The sequence below is a fragment of the Cryptomeria japonica genome, chromosome 3 (genome assembly GCF_030272615.1).
Source record: "Cryptomeria japonica chromosome 3, Sugi_1.0, whole genome shotgun sequence".
Lineage (NCBI taxonomy): Eukaryota > Viridiplantae > Streptophyta > Pinopsida > Cupressales > Cupressaceae > Cryptomeria > Cryptomeria japonica.
In genome coordinates, this window is record NC_081407.1 from 32,464,945 (window position 1) to 32,490,218 (window position 25,274).

General features: G+C 38.2%; 1 protein-coding gene across 2 annotated transcripts in view; it reads left to right on the forward strand.

Moving 5' to 3' along the window:
- Positions 1–1,107: 1,107 nt before the first annotated feature.
- Positions 1,108–25,274, forward strand: part of LOC131065989 (gamma aminobutyrate transaminase 1, mitochondrial) — a 210,430-nt gene continuing 186,263 nt past the window's right edge. Inside the window, exon 1 of one of the 2 annotated variants that reach the window (XM_058000646.2) lies at positions 1,108–1,317. In XM_058000646.2, the coding sequence (XP_057856629.2) occupies positions 1,264–1,317 (54 nt within the window). In that variant the 5' untranslated portion in view covers positions 1,108–1,263. The remainder of the gene's footprint in view (positions 1,318–25,274) is intronic. The other variant, XM_058000647.2, reaches the window with a different exon arrangement.

Below are 25,274 nucleotides of genomic sequence, written 5' to 3' on the forward strand. Positions count from 1 at the left end.
CCTTGATCATCAAATTCTTTCTTGTATATAGTCAATAAATGTTCTAGTTCTAAGACAAATGCCAATTTCAGTGCAATATTCAAATCCTAAGACATTTCAAATTTAAATCCTACTTAAATTTTACGCGCCCATTAATTACAAAACTAAATATGATTATTACTATTTTACTTCACCATATTTACTATTATTTAACTTTATTGAAATCATCATGTAATAAAATCCACATTTATCTACATTAATTTATGCTTATATGTACATAGGACTAGCCCAAAAGTTTTTTCTTCACATATAATATATTTGATATTGACTCTTATTATTTTAGAAAATTAAGTCTCAATATATATTTTTCATTTAAATTATAATGAAATTTCATATATCTTATTCAAGGGTTGTACTTAAAACGATCAAATACAATTGGTGGGGATGATGGAATTCTTTGATTATGTCATCGATCAAGATTCAAATTCTTTGATTGAACCATGATAGACTCTTAAATGACTTTGGTGATTAAATGCTTACTCATAATATTGTAATTGAAAAACCATTGCTAATTTAAATAACACTTCTTTATAATACTATAATTAAAATTATCAACATTATAAAAAAAAATGTCAACATCTATGTAATTCAATTATTTCAATTTAAAAAAAATTCATATCTACACAATATAAAAACTCAAAACTACTTAATATTGTTGAAAGAAAAGTCATATTTGCATGAATATTAAACATTAAAATCATTTAATATTATGGATAAAAATAATCTTTATTCCGTAACGCCTATCTTTTTTGAAGTGGGCATAATCTAGCTGTTTGGGTGGGGCTAGAAATTGCCTCACCAACTTAGGGATGTTATTTGCTACTTGTCAAAAATCTAAATTTAATTTCTATAAAAAAATAGTTTTGGAAGGAAATGAATTATTTTTATTTGTTTTTATTATGCATATCCTATAAAAGATATTCATGAGACCACCAAAGTCCTTAAATTTAAGAGCTTAAATTTTTAAGTTGCACTACACTACAAAATTCATGACACCACCAGCTTAAAAATTTTCCAAAAAAATCTCAGGAACACCCCCTCTATTTTTTAGGAAGCCCCCTCCATAAGACCCCAGCCTAAGGGTTGATACCATTTAAGTCTCTGTTCTGGTCTACATCGTTTGGAAAGAAATATATATTAAATCTCATAGCACCTCCTTTGCTGATGTGTTTGAGAACAAAGTAGGCCAATTACAATAAACAAATTTGATTCTGCAAAAAGTTTATGCTGTGTAAACCGCAATCAATCATGCTGCTCCGTTCGCACCTGCGTCGCCAGGTCAGTATCTTTGCGCAGTTATAGTTGTAAATTTGATTATTTGCAACCTACTTTTGAAACCAGGACTGGATTTAGAGTTTGATCATAAGTTGCAGACAAAGCCATTCATTTTATTCAGTGTGGTCGTCCAGTTTGTAAAGCCTTTGAAAGTAATGTGATGGTTCTTTTTTTTTTATAATATTGATAATTAATTCCTGAGTCCGTATATGGGTTCGCTTTAAACTAAGATTACGCAGAAGTGGACTTGTCAGGCTGTAGCCCGATAGTACCCTCAGAAAGGCTCGAAGTCGGGTGTTTAAGAGGGAGAGCTCTTAGGTACTCGACTAAAGGATGAGGACTCCTGGGGCACAAGGTCTTTTGGAGAGTGGATTGAGTTTGGGCATAGTGCAGTGAACACGATGGCTTGTCCAGATCCGATATAGATCGAAGCCTATCTGTTCTGCTGCTTGCTTCCAACATTCCATCTACCACAGCCTACACATGTCTTTGGGGAAAATTGGGTCAGGTCTTGGCTCCCCAACAAAGGATCGGGTGGACTATTCGGCATCCCGTCAACTGAAGAGGACCCCTTGGGCTTTATACTTTTTTCAAAAGTGGGCATAGTGTGGAGAACATGATTGTCAGTTCAAATCAGATATTGATCGAGACCTATGCATTTCAGTTATCTTTTCCACCAAATTGGTGGGTGACTTTGATGGACAAATGTAGTTATCTGTAGTGCAACATTGCGAATCCATTAAACCACTAATCTTGTTGACACATTTGAGCCAGCTCAATGTTAAGTTGCAATTAAGGCCCGAGAATATTTCCACAACGAATACCATCTTTGCTCTGAAAAGTGTGGCTGTGGCAAATTTGCGTGCTTATTCTGATCAAGATAAGCATGTGCTGTGGTTGGCAATAATGATAGCCAAAAGGTTAGTTGGCATCCATTCAATGCAGAAACCACAGAAGCATATAGGTATACTGAAAGGAAACACTGGACTATGATTTCTTTAAGGGTTTAAGGAAATGAATCTCACAAGGGGAACAAGAAAGTCACTTATGTCCTATTGACTGGTTCTGTGATACAACTTTTTTGGGCCTATTTATTATTTGAGATACTAATATTGTTTTTATAAATATAGAATTCTAAGCAAGTAAAACATACCCTACATAAAGGATCCAAGTATGATAACCATAAATGGATTAAACTCTAGATTCCTAAAGGAGATGTGAGATGGGAATAATGTAAACCAGGGCATGAGCAAATTGAGACATAGATAATTGACATGACTAAGATGGAAATAGAGTTTATCTGGTTTAAGCTGATCTCAACTTCGATCACTTTTACTGGTTCAGTTGCTATGACTGGAAATTGGTAATTTGGTACTAGATTAGTGATTAGGGGCTTGTGACTGATGATTTTGACTTTTCTGAGGTCTGGGACTAGCTGTTCTTGCAGTTTTATCCTTGGATGCTTTACCCTCGTGCAGTGCTGTTCATTGCTAAATTTCACTTTCAAAATTTGCAAAACCTGTTTGCCTGTAAAACTTTAAATTACATTAAATTGATGGAAGGTCACGCCAAAACATGCAAGAAAGACCCTAGAGATTAAAGGTTGATATGATCTTCAAGTGGTGGTTTTAGATTGATGGTACTTATATCCCATCCTTGATCTACATTTTCTTGCAACCATTTGATTCTGTTTCGTATCACAGTAACTCCTTTTATACCATGAATAGCCACTACTTATATGATGTCATTGATCGATGCAGTTATTCTTTAGATTCCATGTAGATCCATATTGATTGGATTTTTTATTACCTACATTATCATGCCTTCACAATGGTTTCCTTCACGATTCTTGCCTCTCATGGTGGTTTGGATGTCTATATATTTCACCTTTTGTTATCACTAGGACCACCTTTTATTCTTCACCATTTCTTGCCACTTGTTTTGTTGGCTCATGGAGAGAATTACTTGTCTCCTCTTTTCTCTCTGCATATTTCTCCTCTCATTTGTCTTTTGATTCATTAGTGTAATATTTAGAAGGTTTTTGAATTTGCTCTTCCTTGAATTTCTTTGGTCTTACTCTTTATTATGCCCAATATCCTACCATGTAACCTTTTGTTGCTATACCAAAGCTTCATTAACTTATTTTTCAAATTGATATTTTGTAATATCCCCAAATAGGGATGCTAGGAAAAGATAACAAATTCTACAAACTAGGGCACAACATTCTGAAAATTTATTTGCATGTAAATAATGTCAATTACAGTCCCAGATATTATGTCAAAATCAGATCTGAATTTACCAACTAAAGAAATAGTTTTCAGATCATTTTCTGAGTTTAGAAATATATGACAACAACCTTAATATCTGCCTAGAAATGTTCGGTAATGAAATACAACTTCCCTTACATTTTCTGAGATAAAATAGAGGTAGATATGTAGATTTTAATACCCAACTTGCCCAGAAGTCTGCTGTCCACGAACATAAATAAATTATAGGGTTCATAGTAGTGACTTCATACATATCAAACATGCAAAGTTGTCCTTGAAATGATGGCCAAGTTATAACACCCAAAATAAGGGTTTCAAACCCTGGTGCAATTAATTACAAAGGCCCTAAAATGTAGCTCCAGATTGGGGCACTCAGGTCTGCTATAAACCGGCTAAGGTTTGCTGCTCCATATGGTTAGAATGTCTTTCAACAACTCACAAATCTCCTTCAGAGAATCATGCTCCAATCTTAGGGCAAAGCCTTAATTAAATGATGATAACAAGCATCAAAATCACTGCTCCAAGGATGGTGAACAGGTGTGCCCCAAATCTGAAAATGAAATCCTTAAGCTCCACAAAATCACCCAATTTGTCCTCTAAGGCAATTCTCCCCCCTTCTACAATATGGTGTCCCAAAGCTAAGATGGAACCCTAGGCAAATAATAGCCCAACTCGCCAAATGAAGAAGCCCTAACATCTGATCGTCAAATCTGATGTAGAATTTCTGCTCTTTTCACCAATCAATTAACAATGAAGCACACGTAGATCCCTGTCACGGAACTTCCAATGGATGAGCTAGGTTTCCGTCCAACTCACTGAATTCACAAGGGTTTTTGTCCTTGGAATGAAGCTAAACCCAAGTTACAGCCAACAGGAAAATTTTCCACAAGAAGAAATAAACTCAATCATGCCTCCAAAATGAAGATGAAGTCCTTATAAAGACCTCGTGGAAGTTTCTAGAGAAAAAAGAAACATTTGCTATTTTAAATATTTTTTTACTTCCATAAGTTGGGCAACCCATATGAGGGAAAATAAATTTAATTTTTATTTTTCATTTCTTTTTCCCCACTCTATTTCTAATAAAGTCACTTTTATAAGATTTTACTTTCTAATAAAAAGTAGTTGGTGTAAATTATGTCCCATAATTACACTTTACTTGAGTTGACTTAGGATAATGCACTCATTGTAGTTTGCATATGAGAGTCTTAGGGAAGTGTGCATCTAGGGAAGATGGTTGTAGGAGAAATTCCACCTTTCATGGTGTTATCTTGTTATCACATTCCACCTTTGGTGGGTGATCCACCTTTAGTTAAATATTCTATTATTAATTTATTTCTTTGACCTACCCCTACCTACCTTTGTATCTCATTGGGCCACATGTCATGATCGTGTGCTCTCATTTCCCTATGGCCTTGTCTTTATAAGCAGACTCATCTTCATTGTATAGTTGATTGATTTTTGCATCTTGATAAGGATACGGTTTGTTCTTGTCTATCTTTGTCTCTCTTGTGTTGTGCTATCAATTGGCCTCTAGATCTTTGTTATTATTGGCAAATTCTTACGAAAGTAATATTTCACTATTTATAAACAAAGTGGCTTGTTGAGTTGCACACCTCCTTAGCCATTTTATTGAATTATCTTATTAAATGGGGACTTTACATATTTATTGCTTCCAAAGATTATAACCAAATATAACCAAGAACAATATCCAATGCATCCATATCCAAAGCATGAAAGTTTGAATACAAAATATATTTACATACAAAGAGGGAGGTACACAATCTATGTTCTCTTGGGGGAACATTAGAGGGTCAAACTGCCATTGCATCTCTTAAAATGCCTTTGAAATAAAGAGACCTTGCCAAATGAAATGGGATAGTGTGGGCATAAAAGAATTTGGCCACTAAATCATCGGCTTGTCAATGTTTTTGCAAATTCATTAACTCTATTATTGTATTTTTTCAGCTGTAGTAGAAGTGGCCTTCCTCTTTCCTCTATCACAACTCTCTCCAATTGATACAATGGAATAGTCATATTGATTAATAGATTGCATGTTTTGGATGAATGTTTCTTACTCTTTGTAGTGATAGCAATTTTTTCCTCACTCACTCCAACCAACCTTGCCAATTCAACTTCTTGTTCCAATGTTATATCTGCACGAACTCTAACCCTATGTCCCCTCTCAACCAATAAATGGTGTGTAACTCAACCACAACTACCCAATAACTACCTTTTTGAAATACAATAGTTTTGAAAATAAGGCTTGTTTTCTAACCTTTATTTACATTAGGTGACATAAGTCACTTTTTACAAAAGGCAAGTAGAAACTTGTAACTTTGAAGAAAGACCCAATTATTGACCTTGTCAAGGTAGGCACTATGTCTTATTCTAATTTGTGAGTCACTTGTTCATCAACACTTTGGTCTTCAAATACGAGTGATTTGACTGCATCTGCTACTCATCATTTTCTCCTGTGAACTCCTAGTCTTCCTGAGTAGTGTAGCTTTAAGATGACCATCACCTTTACTTGTAGCTCCATCACATTTGTTGTTATCACTTGAATTCATTGAATCCCTCAATGAATTTACTTGAACATGTGAAGTCTGTCTCAAACCTGGTTCAACTATTGCACGTTGTTCATTCAGATCAAAAATCAAGTTTTCATATGCATCTTCAGGTTTCCACTTTCAGTTAAATTGCACTTAGTGTTTTTCCCAGGTAAATCTTAAATTGAGGTGTCAATGATTCACTCATATCTATAACATTGAAGTGAATTGTCTTATTTGAAAAACTTGATATTTTTCACAATATGGGAAGCAATAAATGTTTGATAAATCCTTTTTCACGGCATTTAACGTGTCATTAGACTTCCAATTTGGAACAGAAACAACAAGTATAACTTTGCTAAGGTTTGGAATTTTCAAATTTGAGGTACCATCAATCTTTATAGGTATTCTTAAGGAAGTCTTAATATCTTTCCTTTTATGCTTCCTTTTTATATTTCTAGAACCAATGTCTATTTTAATGGAAAGATGGCATACTCACTCTCTTTTCTTCTCTTTATACATATCTTTCTTTTCTATCTTCTTCACCATGACAAACCAATTCTGCTATTTCCATTCTCATCATGGTTATCATCTCACCATTTGGAACCTCATGAATGTAACTCTTTGAAGGAATATACCATGAAATGTTACAAAGGGTCTTTAATGAACTTGATGAGGCCCAAGTGCTACAAAAACTTGAAGTATACAAAATAATTGCAACAGTATGATAATGAAATCCTTGATAGGCATTAGCCAATGATGATTGGAATTTAGAATTCTAGCATGATTTAGCTAGCTGCAGTCAATAATGATGTTACCTATTTCTCAAAGGCATTCAAACTGTCTATCTCGTGATCATAGGAAACTATTATCACCTGATAACTTGAGATTCTTTACATTCTTTTTCTTTGGACTGCTTTAACATCTGTGTAGGTGAGCCGTTCTTTTTAATTCCTTTGTTGGCATTCATCAAACCTTTTCTTTCTCCTTGCACAATTCCATCATTACCTGCCCTAGCTACTTCTCCAAGTGCCATAGAATTTGATTTTTGGTTCTAAACCAAGGATATTATTTCCAATTAGAGGCCCTGATATATTCGGTGAAATCATAATCCTTTCCATACTATGCAATCATTCTTCAATAAGAAGTCTGGAATGTGTGCCAAGCATGAAAGTATAATGGTGCCAAAGACTGTTGTTATGCTTTCCTTGACACAATCACCTTTGTGTATTCTTAAAACCACAATCTTGGAATTTTGACCTGCCATGCTACTGTAGACTAATTGAACTCCCTTTGTAATGAGAGCATAACCCATTTCTTTATTGTTAATGAATAATTTTTTCCTCATTAAATGCAAAGATCCTTATTCTTTGTCAGATATTCCACTATTCATCATCAATTCTCCATTGAATATCATATCCTTCTCTATTAGACTATCTTCAATATTGATTTCTGCTTCATGATCTCTTGCCTATCTCAGAACTTTTTTCAGAAGCTTCATATATAATGCCACTTCTATCATTTGTAGTAGTTGGTGATACTCTAGATGTAATTATGCATGACTGGTAACAAACACTTGGGTTAATGTTGAGGTCCAATGAAGAACTAAATTTCTTGACGGCAAAGTTTACGTTAGAAGACTCTTGAGCTTTCATCAATTTCTGCTTTAAATTGGATACATATCTGATATCTGTCTTAGTTATTCTGCACAAGGCATCACATCTTTCCTCAAACACACTGTTCCTTGAGATTTTTTGTCAGAAAGTCAGCATTTTGCTTGCATATCTATGAGAGATACCTACGTGCTAGTTGTTCATCTATCGGTTTAAGAATTCTAAAAACTTTTCATCAAATCCATTTTGCACATACCCTGCAATAATGTGACTCCTTCAAACCCATATTTTCCTCTTCTTTTCTCTCTTCCATCATCAAGGTCTTGCAAAGCCTCAACACAAATCTTCAAAACCCTTAAGTTCTGCACATGTAAATTGCCTCACTCAGTGATCTGTTTGCAAATCCTCAACACTTTCAGGTTCTATTGCAAACTGCTTCACACTCGGCGATCTATTCACAAACTTAGGAAACTCTGCCCAACAAATTCCCTAAGTAGTTCCTCTTGCAACTTGCACACGCATCTGCAAGCAAAGTCCACACACCACCCTCAGGTTCTGGTGCAAATTGCTTCATGTTTGGTGCTCTGCCTGCATAGATAGGAACTCCCACTCTAATACCACTGATTAAGGGATGCTCTCCCTCACAAAACTGTTAAAAATGTAGCCTCATTCGGATTAAAGCAAACAACATATAGTGAATGTCGAAGTCTAAGCATCGTTAAACCCGAGCACCGTTAAGTGTTTTAATGCATAACTAAAACGGCGACTCTTGCAATACAAAGAGTCATGTTCACGTAGGGTCATGACTCTACATGGCTTATGCCACGTGTTGACGTGTTTTTTATGACGGCATCCAACACAGAATAAAATTGCCCAACGGTCACTTCACTCTCTCTTGATCAAAGTACGATTGCATGCTGATATAGTAGGAGAATCAGACAACCGACTCCAAGGTTCCTTTTATGCTGCGGATGTGACTCAGTTGGCAGATGTGATTGTTGGTAATCCAAGGGGGCCTTACGTATGTTGAAGAAATTTGTTCAAGCTTAAGAATTTATTGATGCGGATGATGTGCAATGAAGCTCTAAGTTTTAGATTTTTGGATTATGAAATATGCAGAAAGTAAATAGGAATAGGGTAGAGGGAAACTAAACTAAAGGTAATCTAATCCTAGGAACAAGGAGACGGGATAGACTTGTGCAAAATGCAACTGCGCTTCGCTTCGCTAGCAAAGCACAACTTACACGAAGGCGGTGCAATCTTCAAGGGGAGTGCTAAGGATTTTCAAATCGTCAAAAGAAACCATTAGATAGAACAATCTCTTCTAACAATCGAAGTTGAACATACACATATGACGAGGCTCAGACTAACTTTGCACGGTATGCAACAATCAGCTGCACACCAAAAGTATGAGCAGGAATTTGGCAACAAGCGATCCTATCAAATCCAGTTCATCTAATTGCATGAAAACAAATCTAATCTATGAAGAGAACGAGACCATGCGAGTTCCGAAACAACACAAGAACACACCAACAATTGAACAATGTATTAAGTGTTTGCTTCAAAAACTCTTAGCAACAATCTCTGACTATAGTCTCTCCTGATTACAAATGAGGGGGTCACCCCCTTATATAGGCCTCAAGCCCAGATTACATGCAAAACCCTAATTAGGGTTTGCCCAAAAGATTCTCCACACATGATGCAACAAGGTGGGAATCTGCATTAAATAACCCATTACACCCACTTACAATAAATTTAAAAGGGCCTAAAATAGCGCCCATGATGATGATCATGCCCGGAATATAACTAACGTCGTCATAAATGTCCATCACTCTCCAAGTGACGGCGACATGCAAGAAGAATCCGTCATAAAACCATTATGAGAGGACGACATGCAAGAAGATTCCCTTATCCTGTGGTGGCATGCGTTGACCGGTCCCGTGCCTAGTCAATGTTCTCTTCAGCCATAAATACGCCATCATGGTTCAGTCAAAAGACTTTCGTCCAAAAACGGACAACCATTATCTCGCTCATTAATGGCATAAGTAATGAACCTACCGATGACGGCTTCCAATTCTCCGATAGAGTCACTTGGCACATTCTCGATGTTGAATTCCATCAAGGCAATCTCCTCTTCGCTTCTGGAAAAGAAACCTTCCCAATCTACCATGGCCTCCTGTGTTTTCTTCATCATACTAGAGAATGAAGAAACATTTGCAAAATGTTCCTTGGGAAACGAATCGACGAAGAAGAAATCATGTAACTGGGATTTCAAGGAATTCACTATTATTCCCCCATCGCTGAGTTTCCTTGAAAATAAAGCTTCCATGGCACTGAGGATTTCTTCCTGTATCCCTCTGATGGATTCCTTCAAGGTGACGGAATCAATGCTGAATTTATCAAGGGTGTTCTTCCCTAAACAAATGGCGTAGAACCAATGGGGAAAGTCGTAGGCTTCATTCTCCTGGATTACTTTCCCGTCCACCAATGTTTGCCTTGGAGTCCTCATCAGAGCCCTGAGTCGGGAAATGGTTAAGTCTTGGTAGACATCAACATCTTCCCATAGTCCTTCCGTCGTTTCCAACCTACTTAGGAGGGCCACGAACCTCGAATGGAGCTGAGCTAGATCTTCTACAAATTTCCCTACCTCAGCATAAACATCCTCTACCCATTCTCGGGAATTCTGTGCCATTGCCTTTGTAAGTTCTGCATCTTCGATTACTTCCTTGGGAAGGAAGGGAGGGGGAGTGGATGAAGGACCTGCCTCCCTGAGGGGTTTCTTGAAATTCTTGACATACTCGCATAGAAGTCCGTTTTCCTCCTTCAGCTGCTTACACTTTGCTTTTGACTTCAGCAGTTTCTCCTTCATGGCAAAGGAAGAATCGTCGAAATCTCCCATTACTTGACCGGTGGAAGCATGGCCAAGATCCACCTATCTGATGACGTAATCTTCCTGCCTGATCACACTCCTATCTTTATCCACTGCAGGTTCAGCAATGTGCAAGGTCCGGTCTCTGGATTCTTCCCTGACTACCTTGGAAAACTTCCGGGGGGCCTTTCTTTCCGTTGGTTGATCCATCCTTTTTAATAATTCTTCTAATTCCTGAGCAGGATTGGGCTTCCTTCCTGCTTCATTTCCCAATCTACCTACCAACCAATCCGGCGCGGGGATGGAATGGTTGTAATCCTCTGCATGCTCCCGTTCTTGAGATTCCTCTTCCATTTCGCCAAGTATAGTCTCTATGAAATTATCTTGGCAAACTTCTTCCAGGTGTGGGGAAACCTCTTGCCTCTGACTTCTTGACTGATGACAGCCCTGTGAAGCATTGATGCTAAGTATATCAGGTGCTGGAACATTTCCTAGAAGTGGGCCTGCGGGATGTGGGAACATTTCTACTTCTTGTATGCTCGCAGAGCTGACTGGTGAGTGTTCCCTTCCTGTCCTCGTTCTTTTTTGTGGAGGCTCTTCCTGCTGAACCTCTCGTGGGATTTCTTGTTGGGCATCCTTCGTCTCTGTTATCCTTGGCCTCTTCGGGGCACTTTTTCCTTTGTCTATCCGGGCCTCTCTTCCTGCCTGACCTTGTGAAGAGTCTTCAGTTGCCTCGCTGTGAGAATCCAGATTTCCCATCAGCTGGTATGTCAGAGGGATATGGTTTTCAACCAACTTTCTTGTCTGCCTATCAATCCGGTGCTTAGTGAATTTTAGCACTGGCCTAGCCAAAATGTTCAAATCATCTACCTCAGGCTTCGACCAATCTGGCAACAGGATAGGTTGATCTTTTATCCTCTCGAATTCGGGTTGCATCAACTCTGAGTCTTCCTTCACCTGGTTTGGCACCTGATGGATCTCACTTATTCTGATTGTGTGGAGGGGCAGTCTAGAGTGCATTCTTCTTCGGACCTCAAAGTCGTCCTCGACACTGGCCTAGTAATCCTCCAAGTGAAATCTATGTATGAATTTGACACCGGCAACCTTCTCGATCTGGCTGTAAGGATCATATTGGGCCTTGGAAGTGTAAAATGGTAGTCGGTAGAATGCCAACTCGCTTGCTGCACTTTCAGCGGCCTCCAATCCTGGGCATATCTCCATGAAATCTCCCAAGACAACTGGAAATTCAATAGATTGCTTCTTCTTCTTCTTCTGCAGCTGATCGTAGGCAGTCAGTTGCCTCATGAGCTCGAGCAATATAAGCTTATCTGACGGATATCTAGGCAATTTGTAAGATTGGAAGGAGAAACCCTGTGTCTTGATGTAGGTGAACTTGGGGAACTACAGGAATGCGGCGCCATACTTCTGGACCAAAGAACTTGCTTGTGGAGACAACCTCATGTGCAACTTATTTTGCATAAGTCGTGTCAGGTACATGGTGAAGGTGTCATTCGCCAACTTGTAAGAATTCACGTTGTGGAGATGTAGCTGAGGATAGCATTCATGCACCTTTAGCTGAGCTGGCCCGCAGCCCATGATTCCTCTTGCTGGCAGCCCATTGAATCCACCCCTTCGTGCTAGCATATAGAATAGGTAGGAACTCATGAAAAAGGACTGAGACTTTTTCTTCTGCAGGTTCTTCAATTGTTCGTGCAAGTAGTGGCTGATCAATCTAGCCCAGTCAATCAATGTATTAGAATTCATGATCTCGCCAATGTAGAAGAACATCCAAGGCTTGAAGTTCACCGTGTGCGAGCATCCCATTGTTCTGCTCAACATTTTTATCATGTCCACATATTCCTGCTTGAACTTGAAGATTGTGAGAGTTTTGGGCATCTTGGACACGTGTACTCTAGGTTTCAACAGCCATTGCTTGTTGATCATATCAGCACACCTGGTGGGGCCTGCTTCATAGATTGCTTGGGCTCCGCTGCTGGTCCTGTATGTCATGGAGTAATGTGAAGGGATTTCGAAGGCTTCACCAATCGCCTCTGGAGTCAATGTTGCCAGTAACTTGCCGTCTGGCGTTGAGATCGTCTTCCACTCCAGATTGTAACGTGCTGCACATTCCAAGACTAGATCTGGGCATTGAATGGTGGGAGGAAAGGCAGTTGCTGCAACTATTCCGCTTCTCACAATCTTGACAGCTGTCGGAGATGGATTGTGTCCTGCAGTTCCGAACATTCTTATTTTGAATGCAACCCAGTTGAATGTGCCGAAATTGGTATCACTGATCTCTTCCCATCTTGAATTCAACCGAGAATGGGGAAGAAAACCCTTCGTTTCTGCTTTGATCATTGCTTGCCTAGAGATATTAGCTGTCTTGCTAGGTTCCGCCATCCTAGGAATATTTCAAAATGATGAAATAGAGACTAAGTATAGAAAAATTTTCACTTCTTCACTCTTTCTTTCCTGAATCTCACACGTGAAAAATGAAATGTTTTTTCCAACTTATATACAATTCCCAAGAGGTATCAAATAAGTAATTGTATTTATGGCATGTCATACTTTCCTTAATTACTATGACATGCAAGGCAGTTTCCCATGCATGTGAGTTCGAATTTAGAACCTTCCTTAAATGCTCCCAGTCATGCGTCATACTTTGGAAGTTTCCTCCCGCCAACTCGTTGATTGTGTACTTTCCAATTTTGGAGGGAGATTGCAGGATCTTTCTCGGGATTTGCTCAATTCCACTTCGACTTGTCATCTCGTGCCGTCGAAGGAACTTTCCCGGCTTTTCTCCATATCCCTATTTTTTAGGGATCTTCCTAAATTTTAGGAGTCAGGTTTATTGGATGGGGAATTTCGTCCCGATTCGGAATCCATAAAAAATTTCCATATTTGGCCAGATTTGATGCCTAAAAATACCATAATTGAAAATTTGCTCAAGGGGAATTTCTGCTTTTATTCTTCCTTGACTCCTTGGAATCCGTGCCTTAGGCAAAATTTCAAATTTTCTATTTGGGTGAAATTTTACCATGCCAAGGATTCATGAATTTTCCACTTGTGAATGCCTTCATGATTTCAGCGCCCCAGACCAGACCTGGGTGCATTTTGGCTCTGTACATGGAAAGGCGGAAAATTGTGCCTGTGAATGACTTCTTGATTTTAGCGCCCCAGGCTTGACCTGGGCGCATTTTCACCCTGTCCATGGAAAGGTGGAAAATTGCACTTGTGAATGTCTTCTTGGTTTTAGCGCCCCAGGCCTGACCTGGGTGCATTTTCACCCTGTCCATGGAGAGGCGAAAAATTGCACTTGTGAATGCTTCCTTGGTTTCAGTGCCCCAGCCCTGACCTGGGCGCATTTTTGCTCTGTCCATGGAGAGGCGGAAAATTGTGCCTGTGAATGACTTCTTGATTTTAGCGCCCCAGGCCCGACCTGGGCGCATTTTTGCTCTGTCCATGGAGGGGCGGAAAATTGTACCTGTGAATGACTTCTTGGTTTTAGCGCCCCAGGCCTGACCTGGGCGCATTTTTGCTCTGTCCATGGAGAGGCGGAAAATTGTCCCTGTGAATGACTTCTTGGTTTTAGCGCCCTAGGCTTGATCTGGGCGCATTTTTGCCCTGTCCATGGAGAGGTGGAATTTCCTGCTTGTGAATGACTTCCAGACTTAGAATATTTTGACCTTCCACTTCAGGGATGATTCTTCAGATTTAGCCATTTTAGACCCCTGCCTGTTTGCTTTCAACTTTCTAGATTTAGAAGTGATTGTGCATGCTGACACTCTGTTGTCTACTAGCATGATCCTGCCACAAATAGACTTTCCCGAAATAGAAACTTTCCAAAATGTCAGAGTTAGAGCCCAAGACAAGGCGCGGGATGACTTACTAAAAATAGAAATTACTAAAAATAGTAAGTTTGATTTTTGGCAAAATGGCGACATTCTGGGACTCGAAAAAATCCCTAAAAAATAGGGACTTTCTAAAAATAGAAAGTTACTCCGTTTGGGCTCAAATTTTGCTGGGAGATCCCCTGAAGGGTCCCGACTCCTGTCGTATGCTTAGTTTTTTCGAAACCCTAACAAGAACCCCTAAAATCTAGGACAGAAGGCAAAACCCTAGAAAAAGAACAGAATATGCCCAAGACCTCACAGAATTTGCTTGACAGAGAAGCAGATTAACCCCAATTGACTCCCAAACACCCGTAACGCAGAGACAGTGAAGAGATTGCCACTAACACACACAAAAACGAAAGCCAAATGACCAAAAGGGCCAAAAAGATAAGGGGGGCCCCTATCTGGGATGGGGTGATGTGTGATTAGGTCACAACACCATGTAGAAGTCATGCCTCTACGTGGACATGACTTTTCACATCCATACATATACCCGACTTCGATGATTGCTGGTGATCGATATCAATTACAGTGGAAATCTCATGATCCAGTAAGCAGTCGTTAATATCAAAGATTAACTGACAGAATTTATTTATATCGGAAATCTCATCAAAATTCTGTTCTTCTATATATAATTTTCAGACTATCGTTTCTCTATCTTTGATCTAGATTCCTTAACATGGTATCAGAGCCAGGTTGGTAGAGAAATAAATTAAAGATAGTGACACTTTTAAATTAAAATTCAGACTCGTATTCAGAATCAAAGGAAGAACAAACGATCATGGTGAACAGTGTTAGAGTGGAGGATAGACTCGAAGGCGCATCCAACTTTTTCTCATGGAGAATCCGAATAATAGCAATTCTTCAAGAACTCGAACTAGATGCATACATAGAAGAAGATACAAAGATGCCCGAAGACGAACCAGATAAAACAACCTGGAAAAGACACAACAACAAGGCTACGAAAATAATAATTGATGCTGTTAAAGATCACATTCTTCCAACCATATCAAAACTAACTACAACTTATGATATGTTCAAGACCATTCAAAATTCATTTGAAATAAATAATGCAAGCAGATTGCTCACCTTAAAACAGCAATTAATGCATATCTATATGAGCAAAGAAGACACAATCACATCCTATTTCATGAGGATTTCAGAGTTGAAAGATCACTTGTCAACTAGTGGGAATAATGTAGATGATATGGAGCTATCTCTAATAGCACTTAAGGGATTACCTTCCAGTTGGGAATTCTTTATTCAAGGCATTAGTGCTCGACCGACACTACCGAAATTCGATCAACTCAAGAATGATTGTACTCAAGAAGAATCTCGACTAATTACAAGAGGGATGGGTCCAAACAAAGAAGGAGAAATTCAAGCACTAAATGCTAACTCAAGCAACAAAGGGAAGAAAAGGAACTTCAAACGGAAGAGAGGAAATAATCACAAATCAGAGACTTCTCCAAGATTCAATGCTACAGGTGTGATAAATTTGGACACACTCACAGGTTTTGCCCAGAAAGAAAGAAAGCTCAAGCAACCATAGCTGAAGTCAAGGAAGTAGAGAATCCTCTATTCTTCTTAGCCTTATCAAGCGAACTAAACTCAAACAAACATATGTGGATAATCGATAGTGGAGCGTCATGACACATAATCGGATTTAGAGATCAATTCGAAACCTTTGAAGGGCACTCAACTGAAGAAGTTACAATAGGAGACAATTCTAACTATCCAGTGAAAGGAATTGGGACCTGCTCAATTCAATTAAGAACAGGAGTTACATTACAATTGGAAGATGTTCTTTTTGTACTAGGTATCAAAAGGAATTTTCTCTCTATATCAGGACTAGCTGATCAAGGATATCGTGTCGCCTTCCATGAAGATAAAGTTCTACTCTGGCCTAAAAATTCTAACATAAAGAATGCTATTCCTATAGGATCTAGAGATGGTAGTTTATATAAACTATGTAATACTCAAAAACAAGCACTAAATCATGAAGTATCTAATTCTAATGAAATTTGGCATAGAAGATTAGGACATCTTCGATTTAGTGCCCTACCTTCCATAGGAAAGATCACCACAGGATTACCCAATCTAAAATCTGACCATGTTGGAACTTGTAAAGGATGTGCTCTAGGGAAGAACTCAAAAGGGTCTTTCCATCAAGTGAACACAAATCAAAAGTTGTACTAGAACTTGTCCACACTGATTTGTGTGGTCCAATGTCATTACCATCACTGGGGGGATTTTTGTATTACGTGATATTTGTTGATGACTACTCTAGGAAAACTTGGATCTATTTCATAAAACTCAAAGAATCAAATGAAGTGTTATTAAAATTCAAAGAATTTAAAGCCTTAGTGGAAAATCAAACTGGGAAGAAAATAAAAATTCTAAGATCAGATAATGGGGGTGAATATATCTCTAAAATTTTTAAAGAATTCTGCATTTCTATTGGGATTAAGAGGGAGTGTACAATACCTTATAATCCTCAACAAAATGGAGTTGCAGAAAGGAAAAACAGAACCATTGTCGAAGCCGCTAAAGCCATGATGCATGATCAAAATCTACATATCTCATTCTAGGCTGAATCATCAAATACAACCGTGTACATTCAAAACAGATGCCCTCATTCAATCCTAGAGAATATAACACTTGAGAAGCCTTTACAGGGAATAAACCAGATTTAAGCCATTTAAGAATCTTTGGTTGCCACGTGTATATTCACGTTCCTAAAGAAAAGAGAACCAAACTAGAACCCTCCGGGAAGAAAGACATATTTGTTGGCTACAGTGAAACCACTAAAGGATACAAAGTCTATATTCCAGGACGAAGATTTATTGAAATCAGTAGAGATGTCAAATTTGAAGAAGATGCTTCTTATAAACTTTCTCTAAGTGCAAAAGATGATCAAACCACATAATCAGATGAAAATCTTACAATTGAGAATTAGAGGGAGAATAGCATAGAAGATCATGAACCTCAATCATCTAATTATGAGAATGCTGAAAATCCTAACAACAAGAAAAGATCACTATGGACAAGAAAGATGATTGAGGAAAATAATGTGGAACTTGATGAAATCTTCAAAGAGAATAAGAAAACAAGAAGTCAGTCATGCTATGTTGCACTCATGACCGAGCTTGCAAAATCTGAACCATCAAATGTTGAAAAGGCTTTAACATGTCAAGCTTGGAAAGATGCAATGATTGAGGAATACCGGTCTATCTTAAAAAATGATGTCTGGGACATTGTACCTAGACCAAAAGACAAATCAGTTGTCTCTTCAAAGTGGTTATTCAAAATCAAATATGCACCAGATGGTAGTATTGAAAAACACAAAGGCAGATTCATTGCCAGGGGGTTTTCTCAAAAGGTTGGAATTGACTACGAAGAGACATTTGCTCCAGTTGCTCGATATACTTCTGTAAGAACCATTATTGCCATTGCAGCGTCTAAAGGGTGGAAGGTACATCAAATGGACGTAAAGACCGGTTTTTTGAATGGTGTTATTAAGGAAGAAGTATATATAGAACAACTTGAAGGCTTTGCTACACACGACAAAAATCTCTCTGTGTGCAAACTAAAAAAAGCCCTCTACGGCCTTAAGCAAGCTCCCAGGGCATGGTACGGAAGGATAGATAGTTATCTCTCCAAGCTAGGATATTCCAAAAATGAAGCAGATTCTTACATATACTTCAAAATATTGAATGGTGACATGTTAATACTTGTTCTCTATGTTGATGACTTGTTGATAACAGGAGAAGATCATCTCATTGCAAAATGCAAACAAGATCTTGTGGCTGAATTTGATATGAAGGATCTAGGTCTACTACACCATTTTTTGGGTCTAGAAGTATGGCAAAAAGAGAATTATATTTTCCTAAATCAAGGAAAATACACCACTGATATATTGACCAATTTTGGTATGATAGATTGTAAACCTCTATCTATTCCAATGGAAACAAATCTTCATAAGCTCAAAAGTGAAGCAGTAGATTCAGAATCTACAGATCCTACATACTATAGACAAATTATTGGATCCCTTATGTACTTGGTAAACACTCGCCCTGATATTTTTTATGCTACTAATGTGTTAAGTCAGTTCATGTGCGAACCCAAGAAGATTCACCTAATGGCTGCTAAGCATATTCTGAGATACTTGCATGGTACTATTGAACTTGGCCTGAAGTATAAAATTGTTGAGATACAACTCCAAGGGTACTCTGATTCCGACTGGGCAGGTAGTTCCATTGATCGTAAAAGTACAATGGGGTGTTGTTTTAGTCTTGGATCGCCTATGATATCTTGGTTTAGTAGAAAACAGTCAACAGTTGCTCAGAGTTCCACTGAAGCAGAATATGTGGCTGCCTCCATGGGAGCTTGTGAAGCAGTGTGGTTAAGGAAATTGCTAGTAGGACTATTTGGGAAGCCCCTGAACCCCACTGTGATTCACTGTGACAATCAAAGTTGCATCAAACTTTCTGTAAATCCAGTTTTTCATAATCGATCCAAGCATATAGAAATCCCTTACCATTACATAAGAGATATGGTAGAAAGACATGTTATAAAATTGACGTACATCAGCACTGAAGAGCAAAGTGCCGACATATTCACCAAACCTCTTGCAAAGTTGGAAGTGGAGTACTTTAGAGGTAAACTTGGTATGACTAAATTATAATTGAAATTGAGTCGTAATCATATGTAATTTGATATATTCATGAATATTTAGTATGCAATATTGCATGTATGTGTTATGTCATGAAAGGTGACGATCTTCTCTGAGATGTATGTGTTAGATCACTATTGTAAGGTGACGACCTTCACAATAGCCTGATCTATTATCAAGATTGACTACATTAAGTTGCTGTTCTGGAATGTGCCAGAAATCTTGATACTAAATTTGTTATGTTGAGTTATTGATTTGTTGTCATTAAGTGTTGTTTCGAAATGTGTCAGAAATTATGATAACAATCATATCATGATTGACTACATTAATTTTCTGTCCCAGAATGTGTCAGATATCATGATACTAAAATTATTGCATCTGTGATAATGACAATTTTACAGTTGTCACTAGGATCAAGGATGTTATTTGATAAGACTTCATGTAGTTGTTGTCCTAGAATGCTGGATATCAGATAATTCATATCTCTCTAAGATATGAAAAATTTCACTAGTAAACATTACTGATTGAATGTATATGATCATGCCAAATGAATATATATATGTGTGTGTGTGTGTGTGTGTGTTGTTCCTTAAACTTAATTCAATCCTCTTTTGCTAAGGGGGAGTGTTAAGAATGTAGCCTCATTCGGATTAAAGCAAACAACATATAGTGACTGTCAAAGTCTAAGCATCGTTAAACCCGAGCACCGTTAAGTGTTTTAATGCATAACTAAAATGGTGACTCTTGCAATACGAAGAGTCATGTTCACCTAGGGTCATGACTCTACGTGGCATAAGCCATGTAGAAGTCATGCCTCTACGTGGCATAAGCCATGTAGAAGTCATGCCTCTACGTGGACATGACTTTTCACATCCATACATATACCCGACTTCGATGATTGCTGGTGATCGATATCAATTACAGTGGAAATCTCGTGGTCCAGTAAGTAGTCGATAATATCAAAGATTAACTGACATAATTTATTCATATCGGAAATCTCATCAAAATTCTGTTCTTCTATATATAATTTTTAGACTATTGTTTCTCTATCTCTGATCTAGATTCCTTAACAAAAACCACAAGTGCAAATCACTTAAATGACTTGACTTAAATCTGAAATAACTTAGATGTGCAAAGAAAATGCTAAGAAATCTACAAGAAAAGTCTCTTGATTTCTATTCAAACTCTCCTAGAATAATGTAGTTTCAAAGCAAATGTGATATTACATTGAATTACAGCCTTATAGGCATGAATATCATTCTGAAATCTGATATCAATCAGTCACAATATCTGATACAAAATCAACAAATAAGCAAGAGAGGCTACAAGGGAAAACTGTCTCCTTCAACTCGGTCTTTTGATCTTCCATTAGCTCTTCATTTCTCCAACCTGCAAAAGACTCCCACTACCAATTCAAGGCCTCAATTTGAAGAGAAAAATAAGAGGGAAAACAACTTTAGGTGTCCAAAAACCAAGGGTAGAATACCACTCAAAATTCTCATTCCCAAAAGAGAAGTTGCAGTTTTAACTTAGAAAATTGCAGATAATGCTATTTTTGACTACATATTTGTTGATTTGTAGCTGGGTCGGATCCCTTCTAGGGCCGACCTAGTACATAAAATACTGAGTGGCCTGTCGGCCTTAGCATTTTGACATATCACTTTATTGTGTAAACCCTATTTGGGTCCGGCCCTATCTGGGCGATGAGTGTAACTTGTATAATTGATTGGTATATGTAACTTGTAATTAAGTGAGACCCATATTGAGTCCTACCCCAAATGAAACTTGCAATAAGCAACAATTGATGTAACTTGTGAATGGGCCTTGGACCCATATTTAAAATGTAACTTGGCTCCAAAATATACAAGGCCGACCAAGGGTGATTAAGGACATAATCACCTATATAAGCAATGTAATTTGGGTGATCAAACATACAACTCAAGGATTCATTCATTCAACGATCTACTTCTGATTAGCAACGAAATTCTCGTAAGTATCAACCGTTAATTACTTCAGTTAGATCAGCGACCTATCACTTGGGTGAATCATCCAAGAACAACGATTTCTTGGTTCAAGGCGGAGCGAATCATTCTCCAAGGTTGCAGAACTTGTCAAAGGGTTAGCATATTATCCTAGAGGTGCCAGATAGACACTCAGTGACAACAAACTGCACTTCAAGGATATTCTGATCAGATTGTCTCAGATAAGCTGTGCCCTAATTGACCTGTCTTGAGAAGACAAAGTTGTAATTTGCTTCTATGTTTATTCTAATCTGATCTGAGATTGTTTGTTGGGTTTTTCATCTCGAAGAGGGAGGTTTTCCCAAGGTATCTTGGTGTTCTTGTGTATGTGTATTTATTTATTTATGAGTCATGTTAATTCTGATCACTAAAATCAACATGGTATCAGAGCTTGGTTCGTAATAGTTGTGATCAGATTCATCAATTACAGTCATTTTTTAGTCTATATACTGCTCAAGTCTAGGTCAACATGGCTTCTTATCTTAGGGCTGAAGATAGGTTGGAAGGTTCTACCAATTGCACTTCATGAAGGACAGAATAATGATGGCCTTAAATGACCTTGCTGAATACGTCGGTAGGACGCTGCTGAACCTCAAGATGAAAAGGAGAAGGAAGAATGGAAGAAGGAGGACTACCAAGCACAAAGGATGATTATTGATTCCGTCAAAGATCATATTGTGTCATCCATCTCCAAGAAGAAGATTGCGAGAGAGATGCTCAACACATTGGAGAAGATGTACGAAGTCAACAACACTAGCTACATACTTGCCTTAAGGAATCAACTCTCTCACATCAGATTGGAGAAAGGAGAACCTGTAGCTGCTTACTTCACGAGGATCTCTGAGCTAAGGGATCAGCTTTCTACCGTTGGGAAGAATGTTGAAGACAACGACTTAACTATGACAGCTCTAAATGGTATTCCTTCTACATGGGAGCCCTTTATTGAAGGAATCAGTGCAAGAGTGGAGCTTCCTCTATTTGATCGATTAAGAGGAGATTGCATTCAAGAGGAATCTCGCTTGGCTGCAAAAGGAAAAATTAGAAGTCCTCATGACAATGATCATCATGTCCTCACAACTGAGAAGGAAGGTGGCCATTGGAAGAAGAATAACTTCAAGAGAAATAGAGATTTCAGACCCTTCGCTCCTGATTCAAGGAAGAAACCAAATGACTTGTCTCACATCCGATGCTTTCGATGGAACAAGTTTGGTCACTTTGCAAAGGACTGTCAATCTCAGCTTAAGCAAGGAGAAGTGAACCTAAATGAAGTCTCGGAACAACAGAATAATGAAGATTTCCTCTTTGTCTCAGCCTTGTCAAGCAATGTTCAGTCAGACAATAACACTTGGCTGATTGACAGTGGTGCATCTAGACACATCACAAGCTATGGGGAGCATCTCTTAGATTTGGTGGAGGATTCCAACCTTCATGTGACTATTGGTGACAATGCTCGTTATGCAGTAAGAGGTTTTGGCTCTACTTCCTTAAAATTAGATTCTGGTATTTTCCTTCATCTCAGTAATGTTTTGTTTGTACTTGGAATAAAAAAGAATCTAATCTCTATATCTACTTTAGAAGATAAAGGTTATCAGGTTGTATATTTTGAAGGAAGAGTTCTTGCATGGCCTAAGGAGTCCAACATCAAATCAGCTCGTGCCATCTGGATTAGATATGAAAGCCTATACAAGCTTTCAACTCACACTTTCAATTAAGGATATAGTTGATAGATTCTTAAAACTATGATAGGAGAATCAACTAGTTTTTGAATCACGTGAACTTATTACTTAGATGAGGATTAAGAGGGAGTTACATATTCCCCATAATCCTCAATGAATGCATTGTTGCTGATTATAATTAGTAAAGCTTAAACATGTTGCTGTTTTCTAACCATTGATGTTGAAAACTGATTTACAAACAAATTGATATCTTGTAATGTCCCCACTTTAGCAGTTGACCAAGTGTGTGTGCGTTAGCCTTGTTCTACATGGTCCTGAGAGCTAACAAAGGGTTTAAGGGGATCTTGGGGTGTTTTGGCCTAGTCATTTCCAGTTTGGGCCAAAACGAAGTTGATTTACTCAGTTTCAGGCATACTTACTATTTTTAGTAAGTCAGCAGGACATAGTGGAGACCAGTTTTGGTGTTTGGATTTGATACTCCTTGGTGAGAGCTTTCCGACGAGCTATCACTCGCATTATTCGGAGTCCGATTGCTAATATATTTTAATGCCTGAAGTTTTATTAAAGTAACATTTAATTTAATTGTATAATATTAAAGTGTTACTCTAATATTTCTTTTATGGGGATCTGTACCCAAGGGAGACATAAGTGAATATTTTAATATATGTTTTATATTGCTCATCTTTTATCCCACATTGCCCATGAGAGTTGAGTGGACCCTTGGAAAAAGAATAAAAGAAAGTGTTTGTGGCTTCATTAGATATGTTGAATATGAGAAGAATTGGTATGTGTGAGTTGCAGATCCGTTCTTGGCATTAGAGGACGTCTATCCTCTCTTGTGACATTCTAGACATCATTCCCCTGGGGTTTGGCCTTTGGAATCCATTGCTATCAGCTTCATTATCAGGCAGATTGGGTGCATTTCCAGCTACAGGCAGATTTAATGTTTGTTCATATCTTCTTCCCTACTTGTTCGATGCTTATGCCATTTTGAGGAGACGATTTTATGAAGATATTGGACCTGTTGAAGACAAATTAATATTGCTGCAACACTATTCACATAGGTACTATTCACGCGGTTACTATTCACGCGGTTACTATTCACGTGGGTACTATTCATGTCACTGTAGCAGCAAGATTGAAAATGATTGCTGGAGTATCATGTCAATAATGCTGGAATAATTAGTGAGTTGATAATCTGCCATGTATTTGATTTTATTAAAATCTGAAAATAACATCTTATCAGCAGTAGTTCAATTTTCAGTTTGCATATTATTGTAGTTTCATTCTTGTCCATATTCTATGATTTCAATTCCATGTAAAACAAACCAACATTTCATTTCCGGAGCCATAAGGGAATTTAAAACATTAAACGGAGAAATAAGGAGTTGGATGCAAACTGTTTGATAAAATTCCTAGCAGCAATTGGTATGGTTTTTGGGCATTCCGGGGTGTCCATTACATATCTCTAGTGTTGGATTTGAGAAGTATGGCTAACCATTTGAATTCAAATCAGTTCTGAATTTATAATTGTTATATGATAAATGCAAGGATGTTCTTGATTATGATTCTATGATAGAACTAACATGTGTTCCTTGTTTCTTTGAAATATACTTTGGCCAAGAGGGAGTTTTCAGCTCCTATGATAACATTGTGTGTATATTCCACCGTGCAATGTGGTAGTTTCTTTGAGGTGTAATACCTCTTCCACCCTCTGCAGAGTGCAAGGTGACAATTTATACTTCTGTGTAGAGAAGTTTTGAGGTGTAAGACTTCTTCCACCCTCTGCGGGCAATGCAAGGTGGATCCACCCTCTGCGAGTAGGCATGGTGGCAATGCACTCTTCTCTAGGAGAAGTGTGAGGTGAAAGCCCTCTTCCACCCTCTGTGAGTAGGCATGGTGGATCCACCCTCTGTGAGTAGGTATTGTGGATGTCATGGAAGAAATTCCATGATGTGTTTGTTCACCCTTTGGGAGTAGCTATGGCGAACATCATGTTTATTTGGTTTCCATCCATGGGAGTAGCCATGGTGGTTGTGTTCATTTGCATTTTTCATGGGAGTAGTCATGATGGTTGTCATTATGTTACTTGGTTATTCAGAAGGATCCTCCCTAGCTAAGAGGGAGTGTTGATTTGTAGCTAGGTCGGATCCCTTCTAGGGCCGACCTAGTACATAAAATGTTGAGTGGCCTGTTGGCCTTAGCATTTTGACGGATCACTTCATTGTGTAAACACTATTTGGGTCCGGTCCTATTTGGGTGATGAGTGTAACTTGTATATGTAACTTGTAATTAAGTGAGACCCGTATTGAGTTCTACCCCAAATGAAACTTGCAATAAGCAACAATTGATGTAACTTGTGAATGGGCCTTGACCCATATTTAAAATGTAACTTGGCTC